At 37.3% G+C, this 24,827-nt stretch overlaps 1 protein-coding gene across 1 annotated transcript in view; it reads left to right on the top strand.

The window, feature by feature from the left end:
- LOC120432493 (tachykinin-like peptides receptor 86C) overlaps window positions 1-24,827 on the top strand; it is a 173,948-nt gene that overhangs the window by 73,747 nt on the left and 75,374 nt on the right. Inside the window, exon 6 of the mRNA XM_039597707.2 lies at window positions 8,646-8,726. Within this exon, the coding sequence (XP_039453641.1) occupies window positions 8,646-8,726 (81 nt within the window). The remainder of the gene's footprint in view (window positions 1-8,645; window positions 8,727-24,827) is intronic.

The raw sequence follows: 24,827 nt of genomic DNA, 5'->3' as shown, positions 1-24,827 counted from the left end.
CGTTCCTGTCGAGATACATGAAGCTCAGCAACAAACAAAGAAGGCGAAGCGGAAGGGCAGCGAGATTCCGAAGCGAAACACATTCATCGGGAAATCAGGCGCAGTTCCCATCCCGCTGAGGCGGCAGAACAAGTGGGAACTCATGCACAGCCCATCAAGCGAGATCTAGAGTCGATGGCATGTCCTGCATGCCAGCGTTCAGGGAGGCGGACCTCGGATTCAGATAAGCTACGATGGAGGAGGAGTAATCGGACAAGACAGGAGACGACCGGATGGCGACACTGCGGAGTGAAAAGGCGAATCACGTGCGAATGGTTTGAAGGGTCTGCGTGCGGATAGGGTAGAGGACCCAGAAATCGCCCACTTTATAGTGGGAATCATAGAAATTTGACTAGAATTCAATGACAATTTATGGTTTTCGGTTCTATTTGTTGTAAAACTTTGACAAACTATTTGCTTTTAAGTTTCCACAAGGTTTTTATCAATTACAAGTTCATTTTTGTTGAAATTTTGCGTTTTAATAAAGTGCTCTGAAGTGCCTATTTTCGCCCCCCTAAATCCAATTTTCGCCCACCCTTAGAACCAGTTTTCGCCCACGACAAAAATCAAGAAATCAAATAAAATTATGGCTCAAAACTAAGTAAATATGGTCTCCTATTGATTTACAATATGTTCCCGAAGCTCAATTTCATTGATGTGCACAATTTTGTTGCAATATTTTTAAATTGAAATTCAAAAAACCCTAGTTGTTTTTTTAACAGATATCCCACTAATTTTGAGGTTCTAACTAAAACCAAAACATGTTCGCACTCATAAAAAATATGACTTAAACAAAATTCCTAATAGAACTCATGTGTCCCGATTCATCCAAGATAAGGGCACACAGTTACAATTAGTTCCATGTTGTTGGTTTTATTAGGGGAACTTGAACCCTATGGGTCATTCGCTCCCGAATTGACTCAATAGAAAACTTCGAGTACCTCTTAAATAAAAATATTTAGCACATGTGCTATTTGTAAAGATGTTGTGTAACTACTTTTCCCTCCTTTACTTAATTTGTTCTACAATGTTTACTGGTAACTCTTACCACGTTTGAGCTATGTGTCCCATATCTGAGTTTAGGTTAATTTTTGAACTGATGTTTTTACCAAAACACCCTGATGAATGAAATAAAATAAAATAAATAATTAATATTTAAAAATAATCTGGAATGATCCAAAAATATTTTCAAGCACATTTCGCTGCGATTAGAAAAGTTTTTATGGTAAACGAAAACTGGTTCTAGCTAAAATCTGAAAACACAATACTAGATTTCGCCCTGGACGAAAATTGGATCTCATGTTTTTTCATGACCCCAATAATCGCCCACTTTATTTTATTGAAATAACCTTTGGTAAACTTTTGAAACAGGTAAATCACTATATTTTCATGAAATTCAGACGTGCAGTGAAGCAATAAATTATTCAGATACATTATTTTCGGACGAAATGAGTTGTTTTCCCTCATTAACATTATTACCCACTGTAGTCGGAATTGACAAAAATATGGCGGCTGCAATAAGGCTTTTTTTTAAATGCTTATAAAAACTTAATAAACAATAGTAATTCACTAGGAATGTTTCAATTAGAGCTAGAAATGAATGAATATGCAAACCTGCATAATAAATTCAACCAAAAAATGGTATAAGTTAGCTAAATACAGATTAAATCCAGTAGGTGGGCGAAAACTGGAGCAGGGCGAAAACTGGGTCCTCTACCCTATTGGGTTGAGGCACTTGTGCCTCAAGGCGGGGGAGTATGTTCCGGTTGACCATCCCTATTCCCCCAACTGGCAATGCACACCCCTGTGCATTTGACAGTTCCCACAGTGCACCGTGACAACAGCTCAGTCGCGAACATAAACACAATCGAATCGGACGTAAATAAAGCGGTTTAGTTTTAGTTAAAGTTTCCGGCGTGTTTTCTTTCTCCTCGGTTCTGCCTCGTCGGATCAGTCCAAGGTCCACCAAAACAAAATGTTTAAATGTTTTAATTCCTAATTAGTAATATGTTAAAATGTTGGAATCCTAAAATATTATTTTTTAGAATTTTAAAATTATTAAAATTTTCAATGTTTTTGTGTAATTTAAATATTTTGATATTTTTATATTTGAATGTTTATTTTTTATTTTTTTTACTTTGAAATGTTTAATGTTAATATTTTTTGTATACTTTTTAATTTTGGTATTGTGTTTGAGTAGAAATTTTAAATTTATAAAGATAACACCGGATCCGAATACCTCTTGAGTTAAGTGGTCCTTCAATTAAATAAAAAAAAATAAAAGCAGTTTTTCAGTACGTAACTAAGACATTACAATGGATCTTACTATTGCTAAAAAATAAAAATAAATACATCACCATATTTCTAATGTCAAAACCATGCAATTTGATGTATCCATACATTTTACGGTAGTTTATTTGTTATGACTTTATAAGACTTCCAATAACAAAACCTTCCAATTAGCTGTAACCATGAATTGTATAGTAGCTTCATCACCATTCCAGTAAGGTTTGAAAAAGTCAACAATAAACTTACAATAAATATTATAATATGTATTGTAATTGCATGGTTTTAACAGTGCAAATCATCATATAATTTTATGCGGGATAACCATTCTGTGCATTGTCCCGAAGTTTGGTTGAAGTTGGTTGCCGGATTCCAGAGCTTCAAATAAAAAACAAACATTTAATGTTTGTGCAGTAGTTGGGCTAAATGCTAAAATGGCTAAATGTGACAAAAAGTCCTCTGACTAAAATCCTACTGTACAGTTGTCACACTACTTTCTTATGAAGAGTTACCACTTTGGACGGTTTTGTTAAATATTTCAGGGATGAAATCGAATTTTGGGGATCTTTAAAAATCAAAAGGTACTGCACAAAATAACGTTTTCAGCTCAATTTTACCCAAAATGCACACGGGACGAGTCATCATGAATACGACGAGTTGAATGTTTTCAAACGTGGGACAGTATTGCATAGAACGGCATAAAACAGCGTCGAACCAAATATCACTTAAAAATGTGTCCAATATTTTGCAGTGAGCGTACACATAAATCGCGCAAATTTATTTGAGCGTATCAATTTATTCCGCGTACAGCAGCTGCCAGCCAGGCACCGTTAATTAACGAACTTGCGCTACCTGAATCACGTGTCGAAACGTAAAACGAAACGGCGTTACGGGAGGGATGGGAGCTGTGACGCGGTTTTTTGATTAAAATTCACCGTCCGTCGTTTGATTTTTTTTGTTATCGCCTGCCAGATGAAATGCGGTATGAAAATTGATTTTTCACCCGCAAAATGGGATTGAGCCAGTGAAAACACAAGAAAAAGAAACTCCGGACAAACTCGACTCAGATCCCGAGCAGGGGTAAATAACACGGGAATACCAAATTTTGGTATTACTTGGGCAAATAACAGCGACCAAAATGTGCCCTTGGTTGCCCAGTAATAGAGAGTAAAATACCATGAAATCATACCAAAATCTTGTATGTGTAAGGGCACAACAATACCAAACCATGTTATTCGAAGGGTAAAATAATACCTCAAAATAAAACCATTTCAATACCAAGTTGAGGTCTTCTGGATTTTTGAACATTGCTTAAATACCAAAACTTGGTATTGCCATGGTTTTATTTTTAGGTATTCCCGCGCCCTTGGAAAATCATATTTTGGTATTTCTGTGGTCTTTCACATACATGATTTTGGTATGATTACATGATATTTTACCATCTATTACTGGGCAACTAAGAGCACATTATGGTCGCTGGTATTTGAACAAGTAATACCAAAATTTGGTATTTTCATACCATTTTTAGTGCAGCAGTTGCAGTTAGTGAAAAAACGGAAATTATTCATATGCAACAGCCAAATCTACTCACCTGATGATTCCATGTTGTTATTAGTGATATTCTTCACCACACCGAATGCATTTGTCATTGATGAACGGCCTGTGCTTGAAGTTCTTGAAGCTTCTGAAAAATAACAAGATTGAAAAATAAGTATTATTAAAATGAAACTGAATTGAAATTCACCAAAATTCATTAATCTGTCGATTGACTCGTTTTTCAAAGTATTTGGTTATCCCGACTTAGAGATATTTCAACGTTTTTGAAAAAAATATTAGTGGGTATATCACACTAATTTTTAAAATCATCTTTAACATTTTTCGGTTCCAAGTCATTTAAGCGCAAAATTAATTAACTCGTAAATTTTTTTCAACAAATTTCCCATAGTTTCAGAGCAAATTGATGAAACCTTTCTATATTCAAATAATACCAAAATGTGCCATCCTGACTTAGAATATTTTCCACAATTTCAAGTCATTTCTGTAGGGGGTATATCAAAAATGTTTAAAATCAAGTTTGAAATTTCCGGTTTTGAATGAAAGCATTCTCTTTGAGACATCATTTTAGCGCAAAATTAATTATTTTGTCAAAATTGGTCAAAATTTTCCCATAGTTTCAGAGGAATTTGATAAAACACCTCAATACCAAAATAATACCAAAATGTGCCATCCTGACTTAGAAAATTTTCCACAATTTCAAGTCATTTCTATAGGGGGTATATCAAAAATGTTTAAAATCAAGTTTGAAATTTCCGGTTTTGAATGAAAGCATTCTCTTTGAGACATCATTTTAGCGCAAAATTAATTATTTTGTCAAAATTGGTCAAAATTTTCCCATAGTTTCAGAGGAATTTGATAAAATAGTGTAATACCAAAAGAATACCAAAATGTGGTGTTCGATCATTGACAAATTCTGCAATTTTGCAATATCAAAACAATACCTTAAATTGGTATGATACCACATTTTGCTCTTGCATAATCCTTAAGACAAATTTCAAAGGGTCCAAGAATACCAAAATTTGGTATTGATACCAGAGAAAGGTATTATTACGCATTTCCCTTGTTATTTACCCATGCTCGGGATGTTGCGCTGGTTTGTTTTGCGAAGAATTTCCTTGTTTTCAGAGTGAGCATAATGTGATTGTATCGCTTGTTTGGGTTTCCGGTTCCGGCTTTGTAGGTCGGGTATCGAAACTGGATACAGTTTTTGGTTTGTTCAGAAATTACGTATCTCAGTCTTCGTACGTTTGGTTTGTTTGTCTGAGAAAGCTCGGAGAAAGCTATGGTTACGTAGATTTAGCATAAACCCTTTCCGCAAAGCATGGAGGATATTCTTGAACGTTTCGGCACATATTGACTCTTAAGTCGGAAATTGAATAACCATCTTTTCCCCTTTCTGTATGCATAAAGAGAGCAAAAAAAGCATTCAATTTACCATCGTGCCAAGTTGTAGGTTTTGCGCACATTTGCAAAATTGGTTAAACATGAACAAAATATAAAACTCATATTTGGGCTGCCGCCTATGCTATGTTATTCCTTCAATTCGTCGCCATCGTGCTAACTTGTCGTACAGTCATCCCACATATTCGGAACACCCACAAATTCGGAACACTTTTGTGATAATTTGTCAATAGCATGCCAAATGCAGCTTTTCTCTCGCCCTATTATTTTTAGGACCCTTATTTGGACATTTTCTTGCTATTTCACTAGTAGAAGTAGTGCTTTTTGAACAAAAAACTTCACTTCAAGACTATTTTATCCAGAGCAGCAAAACACTGCCTCCAAATTGCCTGTTCCATGATTGTGGGATGTTATTGTGCCTCCCACAATTGTGGAACACCTGAATTTAGAGGGTGACGACTCTCGAGATTTTCAATTTCCCGGGAATCGAGAATTGAGTTTTGCCATTTCCCGGGAATTCCCGGTACCCGGGATTTTTTTTTAACTAGCCTATAGTGTCAATAACTTAAAAATAAAAGTAAAAAAAAACGTTTCTTTTTAATGAATTCAGATACAATTAATTCATACTAATTCAATGAAATGTTAAACTAAGTAACCTCGTTGTTTTGAGGAACTATTTCTTCATTTTGTTTTTTTACCTCAATCTACAAATAAAAAATCGTTCCTTGAGCCTCTTTGGGACTCAAAATTGCAGTTCAAAATGTTCAAGAATCTTCATTCGCCTTGAGTGATTTTTCAAAAGTTGCCGAACTTGTTGTTGAACTTGTCATTAGATTTTTTGAAGGTAAAAAAAATAACTAATATATAATTTTCCATTTATGCAATATCGTATTTTTGCAATATGATAAATAACGACACAAAGTAAAAACTTTAAGTTGATATGTAGCGGAATTAAAAGGAACAACTCTTTGTATTCACAGTAATGCATTCTGCTAAAACGCTCAACCAAACCACAATTTAAGTTGATTTTTTCCTTCTTAAGATCAACTGTAAATGTTCAGAATTAGCAGACACTAACTTTACAAAGAATGCCTGATTGTTATTCTCAAAATATAATTTAATATGCAAAACACAAAATTACTTATTGACATCAAAAAAGGAAATTACCTCGATACAGCGAAATTGACTTACTTAGAATAAAAAAAACAAGATTTATCTTGAAAAGGTTTTTCTTCTTAAAAAAAAAGAATATTTCATTCTTGGTGTGTAACTGTTAAGAATGTTTCAAGGTAAATTTTGGGGTCGACATTTTTGGTTACTCTCAATTATAGTTATTGGAATTTTTAAAAGTTAAAATTTACACTTTTACACTAAGAAGATTAGAGAAGCATTGGATTATTCCATTTTGAAAATCGAATATTGAGCATCCAATGTTCTTAACCATTTCGAATTTTTCAAATATTTTTCTGATTGAATTATTGAATTTGGTTTGATATTTGTAAGTATAAAATTTCCCGGGAGTCTCGAGCAAATTTCCCGGGAATCGAGAGGTCCAAAAATGGCCGATTTCCCGGGAATTCCCGCTCGTCACCCTCTACCTGAATTTAACTGTTATTTTCACAAAAAAAAAGTTATCAGACCATGGATAAAAAATCACTAAGCTTGAGTGAAACTGGTTGCAGTGTGTGAAGTCATTATTTTGTTACAAATATGTACTCCTGGAGAGATCCAAAATTTGTTTACATCCGTAAGAAAAAAGTGTTCCGAATTTGTGGATTTCAAGGGTCAAAGTTTTTCTTCAAAAACTTGATATAAAAGTTAAAATTTGCAGTTGTTCGATACAGCATTCGGAAGATCGCATGAAAAGCTTTCAAATGAAGGTAAAAGCGAATCATTAAGTTCAATTACCGATTTGCTATGATTTTTTGAACATTTGCCGATCTGTAAACTGTTCCGAATATGAGGGATGACTGTACGTGCATTTTGGGTCAAATTGAGTTAAGAACGCCATTTTGTGCATCTCACAATGCCACATCACAGATCCCCACTTTTTTTTAAATCTCCCCCCTGACGAAGAAATCCGGCGAGGCTGATCCAACAAACAGAGAAAATTTTCACTAAACCAGCAGGTTTTCAAACGGAATCAAACAATAAAGACAGCTTCTGGATGAATACAACCGCTTCGACTCCATAAACAACTTCCATTCATAATTATAAAAAATGACGATCTCGCCTTCAACTTTCTTAAGATTTCTTGACTTCAACTCCAGGTCCTTAAAAGCCACACATTTTTGATTCTTGCAAAAAAAAAAAAAATTTAATGATCGATAACAATACTCTCTTCTTTTGGCGAACAGTAAATTGGTTCCACTTTGACAGTTCAAAATGGATGCCGTTTTGCGAACCACTATTCAGCACCCAGGCACTTATCAATAACTTGCCGAAGACTCCAAACCGATCACAAAATTCCTCCAAAAGATCGTCTGTTGTGGTTATCTTGTGACATGGCTATTTTAGTCAAAAATGATGACGATAAAACGTAAACAAACTCTAGAAAATGCTTTAATCCGATTTTGGAAATACGCCTATTTTGACATTGGCCAATTTCTCTTCAAAATCGTCTTGCTATCTGTGAAACGTCATACAAATTGTTGGTAAATGCAAAATTTTGCGTAGGTTTCACAAATTTAAGTAGATACACAATGTAATCTTTTGTTATTGAAAATATATTGATCAACTATTGATTTATGCTTATTTTAGATTGCGTGGGAATTTGGTGCACACTTGTAACACATGCTTTTCTGATTTTTATTTATATTATTTACTGTACCTTTTAAATAGTGAAACTTGGAGCGTTTTTCAGCGATAGTGTAGACTATCTCGAAAAGTTCTAAATGGTCGATGTCACAAGATAGCAGCCAAAATTGTGTAAAGCTTTGTATGGGTAAACCAATGACTCAAATTGGCTTGTACAGTCATAGGGAATTATCGACAATAATCATTTAACATTTCATGCTTGTTTTCACTCAAATCCAAGCAATTATGTCTTTCTATGAATAAAACCTCAAATTTGATCCGTTTATAAAACACCTCTCATATCATGAGTATTCCACTTATCCAAATACATCCTTCAATCGATTACACTTCAAAACATTCCCAACATACACTCGATTTGCTTCGCCGAATCCGTTTCGTTCCGTTCCGATCGAACACTTTCCCGTGTATTCAGCTACATTATCTACATCACTCGTTGATGGCTTTGATGTCTTATCCTTGTTAGGGTCGGCTGTCGTTTAGCTTACCGATTGTGAGATCATATACTTTGAGACTGACGAAACCTATTTTTTCCCTCCCCGTGACAGGTACCACAACGGAAGAACGAGAACCGTTTGTTACATGCTGTGGCCGGACGGACGCTACCCAACCTCGATGGCCGATTACATGTAAGTCCGGTTGATGTGAGAAGATATTTTTATGTTTTTTTGGTTTTATCAAAATGGTTTCGGAACCCTTACCACTCTGATATAAACTTTTCAACTCAGCTTATTCAGCTAAAAGTTTTGCAAAATGATTGCAATCATAATTGCCTAGAATTGAGTTTTCTCGACTTTTAGGTTATTCAAGAAACCAACCTCACCCCCATCTGTTGCAACAGCTGCGGGTACTCTGGGAAGTAGAAAGTTGACTTTTCTCTAACTTTCTAGGTTATTAAAAAATCTTTCCTTCCTAGAACCGTTCCCCCGGTCTTAGGACAGCGTCTATTATTCTGCCTCAAACCACTTGTTCAAGGCGGCTCCTTATACTAACAGCTGTTTCCAAGGGGTTTTGTATGACCACATCTCCTGCGATGACTTAATAAAAGCCAGATTAGCTTGCCGTTCGCAGAAAGTGATTATCGTTTTGGCCCTTGCTCGATCGAGCCTTTTGCCGTAGCGTGGGTGGCTCAAGGGGGACAGTAAAATCCCGACGGTTTGACAGCGAGTAAAGTCGAGCGAGATGAGTTATCTTTAATATGACAAGCTGGTACGAACACTGATAATCAGCATAACACTTTTTCAAGTTCTATCTCATCTTATATCTTACACCAAACAAAAGTCTACTGGAATTCAATGATAACCAAGCTACTGACATCCATTGACAAGTGTACAGCAAATCCCCATTCGTAAATATCGTGAGAGTAATGTATGAAGTGACAGTTTTCCAGATTGAGAGTTCAAGTTTAGATGGGATAGTGTCAAACCACCGAGATTCCACTGTAATATTGCTATCGTTCCGACTTGTTCGTACAAACGGTCAGAAGTGGATTCTTTCTCGGGGTTGACCAAACGGTTTCGAGCAGCTGCTGCACGCCCCTCCGCTCCCGGTTCAATATCTATCCGGATGATGTTTTTCCAAGGAAAGGGAACAGCAAAATAAGGGAAATCGAAACGAATTGGCGAAAGCTGTTCTAGGCATTGTTTTTGTGGGGCAAAAGGAAAACTCCAATAATACTAATCATCTAAATGGAGCTGGGTGACACAGCGAAAACAATAACAGCAGTCGATTTTGACGTATGACCGTAATGGCGGATGCTATAAAAAAGTTTTTCGTGGGTGTCGAGAACAACATGACGATATTGGATTGATTTGGAGATTGAATGTCTGTATGTGCATTATTTTTTAACTCTTAGGATTTGGATGACCAAACTATTTATCAACATTGATTGAGAGGATCAATCTGCTGTAGATTATCAAAGTTAACCATATTAAATAAAAAGACAAGTTCAAGTAAAAGGGAAAATGTGAGAGTTTCGTTGATATTGAAATCAAATGATAAAAAAAAATGTTAAAAGAATATAATACATTAGATACGTCTATTTTTTGTTCTATTTGCACAAATAAATTACAGTTTCTTGAAGTTATACTGACTTCAATTGTTTAAAAATCTCGTTAAATTTCCCGGCAGCTCTTTTGAGTTCAATTTAGCCTTATCTGGTACTGGACGGCCGTAAATTTTGCACTGAAAGCCTATTAGAGATGTGGCTTTTTACTTTCTCGCTCAGCCTCGCCATCAAAAGGATCAACTTTGTCGACGTTTATTATCCCTTACGGCAGCGGCTGTGGCAGTTGTTACGTCACAGTTGGAGATTGATTTTTTTTTTCTATTCGTGTTCTGTCGCTGGATCACTTTTTTTTAAAGAAGAATTTTAGATTTATTCAAGAATTTTGGGTTATCAATGCACAGTGGTCCAGATCGCAAAATTAAGTGGAAAATGGATTTTCCGAAAAATGGTGACGTTTTGGAGCTTTGGTGTCTTCAGAAGAGTTGTTGCAAATGGAAAGGGGCAACTTTTGGTTTGGTTCAAAATTAGGGTGGTTCACGATTAGGGTGATTTTGAAAATCTAACTTTTCAGGAATATTTTTGGGAATTTTTTTGTCTTCTAAAAAGTTGATGGGCTTGCCAATCCAAGCAACTTTGTCGAAGACACCAAAATTTTATCTCGTAATCTACGCCTTCTATGACTAAATTTATAAAAAGCATCTGAGCAAACCTTCAAAAATCAGTTTTTTGAACGTGGCAATTCAGGGTTAACTTTTAGAGAAAAGTGATATTCGGAGCACTTTTAGAGCTCTACAAAACAAACATTTTCATTTTTTGACATGTCAATTTGGACTTAAGGGTCAAAAGTTACAGCCATTTTAAGGTAAAAAAGATGCAAATTTAAAACTTAAATATCTCAAAATGGCGCAAGCCAAATTTTAAGCACTAGGTTGCATTTGAAAGAAGAGATCTAGCACTACAAACGCTGAAAAAATCTCAGGGGTGTTTTTCTTTAAACTTGAGATATCTTCATTTGAAAAAGTCTAATTTTCAAGGGAAAACCATATGGGACCACCCTAACGAAATTCGAAAATTGTCCAAATATATGTTTTTCCATGTAATTTTGCCCGCTGAATCTGAATCTGCCCTCAGAATTGAGCCAAAATGTCAACAAATCGATTTTTGGTCATATTTTGGGTTTCCATGTAAAATTATCATTTAAACCCAAAATATGACCAAAAATCGATTTGTTGACATTTTGGCTCAATTCTGAGGGCAGATTCAGATTCTGCGGGCAAAATTACATGGAAAAACATATATTTGGACAATTTTCGAATTTCGTTAGGGTGGTCCCATATGGTTTTCCCTTGAAAATTAGACTTTTTCAAATGAAGATATCTCAAGTTTAAAGAAAAACACCCCTGAGATTTTTTCAGCGTTTGTAGTGCTAGATCTCTTCTTTCAAATGCAACCTAGTGCTTAAAATTTGGCCTGCGCCATTTTGAGATATTTAAGTTTTAAATTTGCATCTTTTTTACCTTAAAATGGCTGTAACTTTTGACCCTTAAGTCCAAATTGACATGTCAAAAAATGAAAATGTTTGTTTTGTAGAGCTCTAAAAGTGCTCCGAATATCACTTTTCTCTAAAAGTTAACCCTGAATTGCCACGTTCAAAAAACTGATTTTTGAAGGTTTGCTCAGATGCTTTTTATAAATTTGGTCATAGAAGGCGTAGATTACGAGATAAAATTTTGGTGTCTTCGACAAAGTTGCTTGGATTGGCAAGCCCATCAACTTTTTAGAAGACAAAAAAATTCCCAAAAATATTCCTGAAAAGTTAGATTTTCAAAATCACCCTAATCGTGAACCACCCTAATTTTGAACCAAACCAAAAGTTGCCCCTTTCCATTTGCAACAACTCTTCTGAAGACACCAAAGCTCCAAAACGTCACCATTTTTCGGAAAATCCATTTTCCACTTAATTTTGCGATCTGGACCACTGTGCAATGCTCATTCCACGGTTTGCAAAGTAAAATAAAAGAAATCGAGATGAATCATCAGAGGTTTGTTAACATTTGAATGATGACTTTTATTCATAATCAAAAAACGTATTTCATGTTAAAGGAGATGCCAATGGTTCTTAACGATTTGATTTAAATGACTGTTCATTTCAACTTAATTTTAATATATACTGATCGAGAACAATATAATTCATTTCGCATTATTTGGAATTAATTTATTGCGATTACTCAGTAATGGATGCAAATATTAGTATGGATTCATCGCGTCATTTTAAGAGCTTATCATGATTCCCATTTGATTCTTGGTAATGCAGCCAAAAAAGACCGAACATTTAAATTTAATCAAGCTACATTAAACAACTATCGAATAATCTGTACTTAAACAGCATGTTTTTTTTTAAATTTGTTTGCCATATTTGATTCTATTCATTCTTGCTTATTTTCAACATGACTAATACTGAGTTTAGTCAAGAAAGCAGTCATAGTTTACTACTGTTTTGCCATTAAAGTTAAAAAAAAATATTTTCATTCTTTAGTTATCCGTGCACCTGAACGAAAGTGAAACATTCTCGACGGCGATTCACTTTTCTTCGAAACGGCAATAACTTGATGCCGCCGGAATTTCTGAAAGTCTTGAGGGCGATATCCATGGTTTCCCTAAAATTGATTTGATTTGGCAGGAGCGTAATTGAAATGTTCCATGAACTGGTATCAAATTTAGTGTTCCAATGTTATTTCTGTGTTTGAATAATGTTGTACTAGACATGGCTGTTCCATTTCCATGGTCCCTTTCCGTCAAAGTTTTTTGGTTCAATAAATTTTGGCGGAAGCTTCTGTTGCTATTTCTGCGGTTAACCACAACATTTAAGTACGACCAGGGATTTATTGCTCGCGCTCTGGTTATCACATCAAGCTAAACTTTGAGTTATATTTTCGAAGAAAACCACACCAGAAAAGGCTTCCAATTTTGATAGACGGGTAACGGGTGCTGGGAAAAGTTAGATTGAACCTGCTTTGCAGATCAGTCACTTACCACGAGACAACTTCGATTGTAGAGAAGTTCCAGGAAGGCATGAAGTTCAATGACGCCATCTGTCGGTACAATTTCATACTTGTTGCTATAAACGGGCAATTTTACACCCCACTTCAAATGCTGACATCTACTGGATGGCTTTCCTCTCATTTTTGTTTCAAACTGATGGGAAATCAACATTTTTTTTCATTTCACCTGCTTCCGACCCTCATCCATTTCTAAAGCATGCTGTCATGGTGCCATAAAGGAAAATTAGGATTAGAACATCAAATGAAGGCTGCTTTCATTGAACGGCGTTTCATGTGGACCCGTTGACCCGTTGGCAGTGCAACAAATTTCTAGAGAGAAAATGTAATTACTGAATGCAGCAAGGGTTGTATAATTCTACGAGATTGACTTTTCATATTAAAACTTAGTTTTACGTATACTTTCAGAAAACACATAAAATCTAGTACTTTGTTCAGAAAATCATTGAAAACAACACCAAGTCTGTTTGTTCCATCGTTGAACTTCTACGCATAATTGTCCCACCAAGTATTTTCTAACACGAAATCATGAGTTTTACGAAGCATTTGATCTTGTTTACCTGTTTACCTTCAAGAGGATTACAAATAAGGGTGATAAAGTGTTAACCGAGGTGATTAGGGACATATAGGGCGAATAGGGACTCGCGGGACAATTATGCGTAGAAACACAGAAATCGATCGAAAAATTTTAATCGTGTTTTTCTCAGATGCACTTTATTGAACATGGGACAATCATGCGTAGAACGGCAGTAGTTGTGCGTTGAATTTGATAAGGCGTAAAAAATGACGACCGCCCTCATCTCGCGGAGAAAAGCAAACCATTTGCCATCTGAGGTCGAGATCACAGTTTCTTGAAACGTGCTTTTGCTTCAAAATTGCTTATTGTTTTGGTGGATTTTTTTCCTGAAAATTGTAGATTGGGTAGTAAGATTCATGGGTAATTCTCCGCCAACTCACACAACAGCTGCCCGACTCCTCTTCGATTTGGGTGAAACTTTGTTCTAAGGGGTAACTTTTGTGGACGCCCGGTTTAATGTTAGTTGGCAGAGAATGACCCATTTCTATAGATTCAACGACTCCGACTCCGGAATTTTGGAATTAATCGATTCCAATAACGTCTCCAGGTCGTCAAAAAGTTCCCGACACAAATGGAACAGAATGAACAGAAATGAGTTTGACAACACAATCAAGTTTTGCTGAACGTGAGGAGATCGAAGTAGCCGTGCGCGAGATCGGATGTGAAAATTTTACGGTGCTTAAAAATTGTGACAGCTCTTGCGTTTCCCGATTATTTCACTTAAAACGATTTACTTCTCTTCGTGTTAAACTACGAAGATTAGGTCCACATTTTTGGTGATGGCAAGTACCAGTGATTGCCAAATATGCTTGACCAAGTTGAAAAAGCAAGAACGGCAGGATCACCAGTTCATCAGTTGGTTGCAATTATGAAGATGCCATCGTTCCTGTCCCAGATGCTTTTCCAGCAGCTAAAATTTACCGTCCGTCATTAGCTGATCAAGTCCAGAAGTCTCAGAAGAATTGCGAAATTGCTGTAGAATCCTTATTTGGTGAGATCATTCCTTTTCATTAATCATTATTTACCAGATGATTTTTCCCTTATAAATACGATATTATATTCTATTAATCAAATGATATATCCCTATAACCCTTCCCTTCCTCCAAACCCAATTTTCTCCCCCCCCCCTCTCGCCCTCACCCCATAAAAATATAATTATTTGCCAAATTTACACTAACACACCCAACCACAACTGATCCGGAGCGTTTGGTACGGTATGTCCACGCATCCTTCCTCCCCTGTTGATTCTGTGAAATGTGCTCCGTTCACAGAATCTGTCTCTGCGGATAATGCAACGCAGTAGGCCTGGCCGCTTTAATTTTTGCAATACATCTTCGGGGTTACTCAAGTGTACTGCAATAATTAATATTGACAAGAAAGAACTTGGGGCGTAATCTAACCACAAGTTCTTCCAGGATGCTTTCTTCGGACTGGCTGCGCTTGTGTTCAATTAGATTAGATTAGATTAGACAATCAAGTTTTGCTGAACGTGAAGGCAAATACTTGATTCGATACGTCAATCTGTGTCCGTTATGAGGATTTTTTTTTAAAGTTAAAATGGAGTGGTAGACGGATTGTTTTCAGTCCCTTCATTTATTATTTCGGCAATTTAAATCAATGGTGATTATTGTTCACCACGAAAAAGCTTATTTTTCCGAGTAAAATTACTATTTGTACGACCGCATTTTTAAATCAATTAAAAAAAACCTTCTTGGCCCCTCTTGACAAAAAAGGTCCTACAAATACACGAACTACTAAGTAACTAAGGACTTACATGAATTACTACGGAATTACTATGTAATTCCGGAATTACAAGAAATACTGCAAAATTGCTGAGCAATTCTGGAACTACTGAATTAAGCCACCACTTTTGTAAGGTTCCGGAAAATCTTTAGATGAAAATTAATAGGCAATAATTGGTTTATGAATGGTTTATCCAGCTCCCTCCGTGTACGCACGAGAGCATGCAGCTAGTGCTCAGTGCTCCATCGTTTTTTCGATTTTTTCGCCGTAATTGATTGTGGTTACCCGCGAGTTTGCTTCTCCAGCATGCCAAAGGCCGGCCGTGGCCGTGGCAGTTCGAGTGCGGCCTCGAAAAACCCGCGAAGTTCGTCTACCGGCCGTGTGCAAAAAGGTAAACAAACCAACGCCGTGTCGGCCGCCATCGCGCAGGGGAGCGTCAGCGCTGAAGGCATCGACAAAAAGTTACTACATCCTGGATATGTCCCAAGATCACCAGTGCGAACCCGTTCCGGTACTTCCGGTGCCACGACCAGTGGCACATCAACATCCGCCAACATCCCCATCAGGAACGAGTTCCAGATGCTGAGCGACGACGAAGAAAATAATAACTCTGACGGTAGCAGCACTACCGACGACGACGACGACGATGATGGTCGTGCACGGAAAAAAGTGCCGACGTCAAAAAAGAACAACTCTCCTGAAAATCGGTAAGTCGGCAGTGCAAGTGATCACACTGACCAAAAAGAATTTCGACCTGGTGTTTGAAGAATTGAAGCGTAGCAACTTCAACTTCTACACATTCAACCCCGAGAAGCCCCCTGTTAAGGTCGTCTTGCAGGGTTATCAAGACCGTCCGATCTCCGACCTGAAGGGTCACCTTTCGGACGCCGGAATAAAACCGCGGGAGATTAAAGTGCTCTCGCGCAAGACAACGGTAACAGGTACACACACACTGTACCTGTTGTACTTCGACCGCGGCACCGTCAAGATCCAAGACCTGCGGCGGACTAAAACGTTGGACGGTTTTTGGGTAAACTGGCGGTTTTACACCAAGAACCCGACGGACGTAGCGCAATGCCACCGTTGCCAGAAATTCGGCCACGGCTCGCGGAACTGCAACCTCCGGCCCCGCTGCGTGAAGTGCGGTGAGTCACACCTCTCGGAGGCGTGCGCACTGCCACGAAAGGCGGACTTGGGGGACAAGGCAGAACAAACCAAGCCGCGCGTAAAGTGCGCGAACTGTGACGGCAACCATACCGGCAATTACCGCGGATGCGTCGCGCGCAAGGCTTACCTCGAGGAGCAGGAAAAGAGGAAGAAGAAAGCGTCCCACCCTCCTCAGCGAAGTACGAGCGCAGCCGTTCCTGCAGCTGGACAGCGTACGGTTCCAGCGGAAAACTCAGCGTTCCCTCCTGGTTGGGGGCGTTCGTTCGCCAGCGTGGTCGCTGCCGGTAGCGGCAGTACGGCCCAGCAAGAAGTCACCGGAGAAGATCTCTTCACCCTGCCGGAGTTCTTTGCTCTCGCGGGGGAGATGATGACGCGGTTTCGGAGCTGCCGGAACAAGGCAGAACAATTCCTGGCCCTTGGGGAACTGATGATCAAACACATCTACAAAGGATAAATTACCTGTGATCTAGATATAAGCTTACTCTTCCTCTATCCCCTTTCCTTTGCAATTTCTGTAAGTTTTTTTTATAGTTTTTTCTTACTCTTGCTAGTGCCTTAGTTAAAGAAATAATTGTTCCTAAATGGATTATGATGCAACACACAGCTGTAAGGAACTCCAAAACTCTGTTATGCACTTCAAAATAACTCATTGTATCTTGATTATTCACCAATAAAACCAAATTGAATTGAATTGAATGGTTTATCGAGATAATTTTTCAACATTCATTTTTATTTATTTTTTTTATTTTACAAAAAAATAATGAAATTAACAGTTAAATAACTGGAATTATCAGAAATTACAAGAATTACTCCGGAATAACCGATTAATTCCGGTGTTACAGAATTACTTGCTCAAACTCCAAGAAATTCCGAATTAGTGACCAGTCTGACACGGTGCTGGAAACCCCTTGATTCAAACTGAACATTTCATTCCATTCTATGAAATTCATCCTGCCATAGAAAACTAATTGATTGAAAGCTATACTTTTGTACCTAATTAACGAGAAGCGAAGCACTGTACTCAAAATGGGCAAAATTGTTGCAGGAAGTGCTCATCATCGTATGAGGTCTGTTTAGTAGAAGAACTTCGATGCTGAGAGCCAATTAGAGGATTCATGCGCAACGCTGCTTATTTGAGAGGCTTACGGACGGTGGTGAAAAGGACCATTCTTTTCAAATTATTAAGTGGTTGGTATATGCGAGGGCCCTAGCAGTTTAATGTGCTATCTCTTCTATTTTTTTTAACAATATGTTATTTAAATTTCAGGATATTTGATAACACATATTTTCATTAGTTTTGCGCCACTATATATAATCCAGCAGGAATCAAACTTCAGACAAATTCTCAAATGAACAAACACTTCATCATGGCTCAACAGAGTTTGCCTCACAAGCTAACTTATTGGTACAACCCCGAGGGGACCTCAAGTTTGTCCTAAACTCCATCCATAGTTTTAATTAAGTTTGGGCCGGCTACACGAAATTGTTCGGAAAGTCACTGGGACAAATTGATTCTTGCTATTTTCGGGAACAGAGCTATAGAGTTTTGCATCGGACCTTGGGCTTATTCACGCTATAGGAAGACAACCTAGGGAACATTACATTGAAACATGTCAAGTTTAGATGATCAATAAATAATTTTAATACGAAATATCAATAAACCTCGGTAATTAAATGTTCAACTAGTGCTGAAAAATCTTCTTTTTGCAACCCGTTGCATAGACTACTGTCAGTGATGAAGTGACGTGCCACCAGCGCAGGGATGGAATAATCGCAAAATAATCAATTTCGCTTGCGAACTTTTTTCACCCGCGAAAGAAAGAGGAGGCAAATCACGCAAAAGAAAATCGCTCCCGAAATTCACCCAGAAAATCAATCTGCTGATGATTTTTAATGAATTTCCTTGTTAGCACTACTTAAACTTATTTTTTCCACTTTGTTTACACACATTGCCCATCTACAAAATGTGACAGGTCAATTTCCGACGTGTAACGTTACACTTGCAAATGTAGTAGTGAAAACGATGTTCTACCGAATAATCAAGATGATGATTTTTTTAGAATCTTTTTACCGATCTTTCGTGTGCGAGAGTGGAGAGCTTGCTCCCTTAGGATTTTTTCTCTTGATGAACATCCAATGATTTTCTTTTGATGATGATTATTCCATCGCTGGCCACCAGGAACAAATTTGTCGATAATTTTTGACCGCGCTCTGTTTCTTTTTCTTTGTACTATTCTCTTCTTCGGCGATTATCAGAATTCGAGTTTGACGTTTTGTCACATCAGCTGCTTCCTTGCTGTGAAGAATTCTGGAACAACATGTGAAAACGGCGGATAAGAGTTGGAATGGAAATGTTACGAAAAGTCTCAGAAAAGCCTAATTTGGACGTTTAACGCAATTTGTTGCCTCATTTCCCATTAAATAATGCAAATTGTTCCAGAAAGTTTCTCAGCAACTGCAGATGCGCAACTGTCAAATCGTCTGTTTGACAATCGCTGATCGCTGAGGGTGAGAAGGAAGATAGGAAAGTGTGGTCAAGTTTGAATTCCGGGTGGCACGTCAGTTCGCCAGTGCTACTGTTTTGAAATAGGGACAACAAATTGATAAATACAGATAAAAAGCTGTTCAGACTGGAACAAATGGTCAGAGAGAGGGCTAATTCTATGATTGTTATCATTTATTCCTCATCCTATTCTGGGGAAGCCATTCAACAGACCATGTACAAATACGAAAAAGTAGCGAATCAGTGCTTTGTCACGTACAAATGTTTGTCTTACTTGTTTATGGTACTAAGCTCGATGGGTCCAGCACCTAGATGAGTGCCATTATTTTGCACATTTTACCTTCAAAGCTCGTAGCAGAGCTTGACTTGAAGTCCGTGACTACAAGTTGCCCAAGTAACCGCGAGGCACTAAATAGCGGCATTAAATCAGCATTATATTGGCATTTAATACCAGCAAATAATGCTTCAAAACATTAAATCAGCACTTTTCCCTTGAGAAATATTTCAAGTGGCGCACAGTGATGCCGATTTAATGCCTCACCGAAAGCTCGAACAAAAAAAACTGCTTTATCGACGTCAAGGCTGGGAAAAAAAGGACAGCTAGCTGCTCCACACACTTGGTGGTGGGCCTCCTTTGTTTTTTTTCTCCTGTTGCGTTTCATGTGTGAGTGTGACACTTTGATGTTATTCTTGCATTTTTCTCGTCGATCTCCAGGATGCGCGCCAGCCAACTGATGTATTCTGAAATGAGTGTTTGTTTTGAAAGTTTTAATCGATGTGGTTGATGCATCGAACATTAAGGAAGACTTTCTTTCTGCTGTTTCGAGTTTCTGGTTCATGAGAAAAACTCGTTGTCATTTTGTTGTACGAAAATTATTGACGAGTCACTCAGCAAATTGCGGCCATCCAGTCAAGTACAGTACAATCAATTACGGAAGGCTTGGGGTTAATAGGAACAAGTAATGGCTAACGGCTAACCTAAACTGTTTTTCCGAGGAGTGCTTGGTCCACGGTTGGCAAAATTTCACAAAGTGTATCAGACTTCCGGAAAGCAGCTTTTTGCTTGCGAGAAAAGTCATTCTATTTACCAGAGAACTTTTTATAATGTCCTTTGTGCATGGGCATATGTTTTGAAAAATTTGGCTTAATTACAGGCTGCAGTTTTCTACAAAAAAATAAACAAAAAAACACTTCAGTCAGCGGGAATTGAACCCAGTTCACGCAAAAATAATACTGTTGCACACTGGAGGAAATGCGCCTTAGCCCGCACGCTTATTGGAACAGTATAACGGGAGAAGGATAAAAGTCAATAATAGCGTGACTGGCTGAAATGTTTCCCGTATGGATGGGTTACTTTGTTGATAAACATCAAATGCTTTGAAGCACATTTTCAAGGTCGTAAATGGTGATTTAATGCCAGTTGTAATGCTGCAAAGTTTTGGTACTTTGAGGCATTCGCAAAGCTTATTTACTACTTCAAAGCATTCGAGTGCTGATTTAGTACTGAATAAATACTTCAATTAAGTGCTTGTGGTTACTTGGGTGGTCATTGCCGTGCTGTTAACCCACGATTAGCTTTAAGACTAAAAGGGAGAAACTTTCAGCGGAAATTTGAGCACTTTGCCGGAAGCCGGAAGCCATGGTTTATCGCAGTCTATTAGACGAGCATCTCTGTGCCTTACGCTGGTCGTCGTGGTCGTAATCACAGACGTTATCTCTCCTCTTGCCGAAGCAGTTATGTTCACAGACGAATTTAATATAATGAGACGGATTTAAAAATGATCGAACTAAACTATGTAGAACCAAATTTTGCGTTGCTTTGCATGTATTTAACCGCAGACTATTTCAAAATGACAACTTCAAGTCAGACAGCTTTGAGATTTATGTCTGACATGTCTGTGGTTAGCGCAAAAATGGATGGATGTTGCGTTCTTGCAGCAACTGAATAGAATATTCAGGCGAAGCAGTCTGCACATTTAGCAGCTCCCAGTTTCCACAAAGACGTGCCCGAGAGCGAGGAAATCTGACATTCTGATGTCGGTCATAAACTATTCATTAGTCAACAACACTTTACATGGTCGATGAGTTTAACTATGTAACGGGAAGCGGGATTCCTAGGGCATTTTGCAACTTGGTGTCGGCCAAGAGGAATGCTGGGGAACTATTTGAGTTTAGCATGAAAATTGCATAAGAGAGATGTTTTCAGAAAGATCAAGTTCTTACGACTTCTTGAGATTAATTTAGTATGAATTGCATTGAAGTTTTGAGCTTTCTAGAGCTCTGTACAGACTTACTAACACAAAAATTCTGGCGAGCTTTGTCCAATCGACCCATACATCTAAGCCATGTAATGGAAGATGAAAAACTCTTGTGTTTCTCATGACCAGAAAGCAAAGAAATTACTTCATTCAAAACAAACAATCGCACAAACTATAACCATCACACTTACTCCGTCAGAAAAAAAAGATCATAAATAATTCAATTACCCTTCGCCCTCACGCCGGGTCCATTTCCGGCCAACGGTTCACTTGCCCTGAAGAAGGATGGCCCACTGAGCCGGTGTCCGTTTGCCGGCAGTATATTTAACGACCTTATTAATTTCGGCTCGTACAACCGAAAATTGATGACGAAAGCAGTTGATGAGCCACCTAAAATTCTATCGACGAAACATTTTTGATGGGCCGTTTTCGGCCCTTCTCCTAGCTCCTGACAGACCACCCCCTCGCTTGGAAAATCTACACTTCCGGTAAATATTGTTAGACATTTAAGAAATTTTTTTAATTATTGGTCAATTTTCATGTTACACATACACACACACTTTATTTTTGGGAATTGATTTTAAAAATTGTTTGTTGCTTTTTAATTTTGTTATGTGATTTTTTTTAGCAGTGCCACTCAATTTTATTGCATTAGACGGAAGCGCGGAGATCCCACGTAGGAAAGCAAACGGCTCCTACTCTGGGAGCCCCTTTTTCGGGGTCATGTGCGATCATTTTTCATTTTTGTCCCGTCCGTCAAAACGGTGGTGGGTGCCCTGCTGATGAGGGACGCGCGAGTCTTTTCCGCATCCTGCGTGTTTCATTTGACAAGAGATGATTTTGATACATTTTTTTGTTGATGACCAAAAACAGCGAGCATCCCTTTGCTTTGAAGCGGAAAACATTGACAATGCGAACGATTTGCATATTAAATCGTTTTCCAGTTCGGTGGAGCGGGTTGTCGGTACTTTTTTTTGTTCGACATGTTTTTATGTTTGAAATTGATGCAATAATAATTGGAAGAACTTTAATTTTGGAATTATATTGAATTAGCAAAGAAATTACATTCTATATTTATTAGAACCAAAGATTGCTTCTAAATTAGAAGTTCTAATATCTCATCATCATAATAAATTAATATTATATTTTTTGAAAAGCACTCTTTTAAAACGACTAAAAAATATTTAAATGCCGATATACTGTAGCGCCTAAAAAATCACTGCTTCACATTTAGTAAAAATATCATTTTTCATTTTTTCCTGTTGGAAAGCCCAATTTCCTAATCGAATCAATCTTAATTTCTAGTTAATTAGCAAGGTTTGTAAATTAATATTTAAAATGGATTTCTGAACCGCTTTCAGACAATATTCGATCCTGCCATCAACCTTCACCTTTTCTTGGAAGTATAAAATTAGGAAAATTATCGCAGAAAACCATCTCGTTGGTAGTGCTATAGAGTTGGCTAGGACGAAACTTTTCCTTCGAGATTAATTTTTCATTTCAGTTCGTCCTTCTCGCATCTTCATCACACGGATGTCACCTTTCTTTTTTAGAGAACCTATCAGTTTCGTGAAAAGGTGTTATTTTCGATTATCTTTGCTGTGATTTTTTGTCACTTGAAAAAGGTGTAGAAAATCGTAAATATGTTAGCTGACAACAGTTTTGACCTTTTGATCATGTTTGCTTTGATATTTCTTTTTTTTTTTTAGAAATATGAGTTGAACTGGCTTCCGAAAAATCTTTATTAATATAGTTTCAACGAGCATAAGTCTAAATAGATAAATTCTTTCTTCTCCCTTTAGCGAGATATTAATACAACGAAATACATAAGGGACACCCTCTAGCTAGATTCATTAGGATAGAATTGTTCGCAAGAGATGTCGAATATCCTTTCCTCTAACTATCCCCCACCTATAAGCTGTTTCGAAGGTTATTTTCAGGGTTAGTGAATTTTCACGATTTCGCGGACAGCGTGAAATTCGTGAAATTTTAATATTTCCGTGAAATCCCGTGAAATTTATCAACTTTCTCAAATCAATTCCTTAAAATAACAACATAATAAATATTTCATTCATAAAGACTTTTAATGTAAATTTTATGAGTTTTCAATTGAAACCCGTGAAGAATTGTTAGCAAAACATACATTAACATGAAATTGATACAACATTTACTGAGAAGTGAAAGCTGCAAATACTTAAATGATGTTAATAAAGATCAGTCAAAAAAGAAAAAAATATTCTCGGCATTTTTTGTTTTTTTTTTGAAAATTTTGGCTTTTTTAACCAAAACGTGTTAAAATTGACTGAAAAGAAATATTGTAATATTTTTAAAAATTGAATTGATTTATTTTTAGAAATCAATTAAAAGCAAACATTCATGTAAAAGTAACATTCAGTGAAAATATTAGTCTTTCCCTATTCCGCCGGTCAATGTTGTAACCGGAGGAGCAAAAATAAAGAAAAATATTTAAGAAATAGATTGCTATTATCTTGATACTCTAAATAACAGTTTATCAATTTTTCTAAGGAAACTTACTGAATTGACCAATAATTTCATCCGCCCTAATAACAATTTAACTATTATTTTATATGAAATTTGAAAGATATCATTTTAAAAGAAATTGAATGATTCAAGCTTGGTTCAATCAAGATTAAATAAATAGCTTTTTGCCTTCCTCACGTTACTGAGGAAAGGCTATAAAATCACTCGAAAAATGAACTTCTCATTTAGACCTCCTAGACCCACCTTCATGTATACCTATCGACTCAGAATCAAATTCTGAGCAAATGTCTGTGTGTGTGGTGGGATGTTGATCAAAAAATTGTCACTCGATTATCTCGACATTGGCTGAACCGATTTTGTCCGTTTTGGCGTCATTCGATCCGTCTTGGGGTCCCATAAGTTGCTATTAAAAATTATGCAGTTTAGTTAAGTACTTCAAAAGTTAAGCTAAAAAACGGTTTTAGCAAAAGTCCGGAAGATTGTAAAAAGGGTGGTTTTTGTAAGAAAACCCATCATACTATACATTTTCAGAAAGGTATTTAAAAGACCTTTCCAACGCGTGCAAGACATTGAAGATCTGACCATTCTATCAAAAGTTATAAGCACTTAAGTGTAATTTATACGCTTTTTGGAGGCCGGATCTCAGATATGTTGATGAAAACGTTGTCCGGATCTCTCATGCGACCTATCGTTGCATAGGTATTCAAAAGACCTTTCCAACGCGTCCAAAACATTGAAGATCTGACAACCCTATCGAAAGTTATAAGCACTTCAGAGTTATTTAAGTACTTTTTGGAGGCCGGACCTCAGATATTTTGATGAAAACGCTGTCCGGAACTCTCATGCGACCTATCGTAGGATGGGTATTCAAAAGACCATTCTAACGCGTCCAAAGTATTGAAGATCTGACAAC

This window comes from Culex pipiens, chromosome 1, assembly GCF_016801865.2.
Source record: "Culex pipiens pallens isolate TS chromosome 1, TS_CPP_V2, whole genome shotgun sequence".
Lineage (NCBI taxonomy): Eukaryota > Metazoa > Arthropoda > Insecta > Diptera > Culicidae > Culex > Culex pipiens.
The sequence above is the reverse complement of the archived record's forward strand: the minus strand, read 5'-3'. Positions and strand labels throughout refer to the sequence as shown.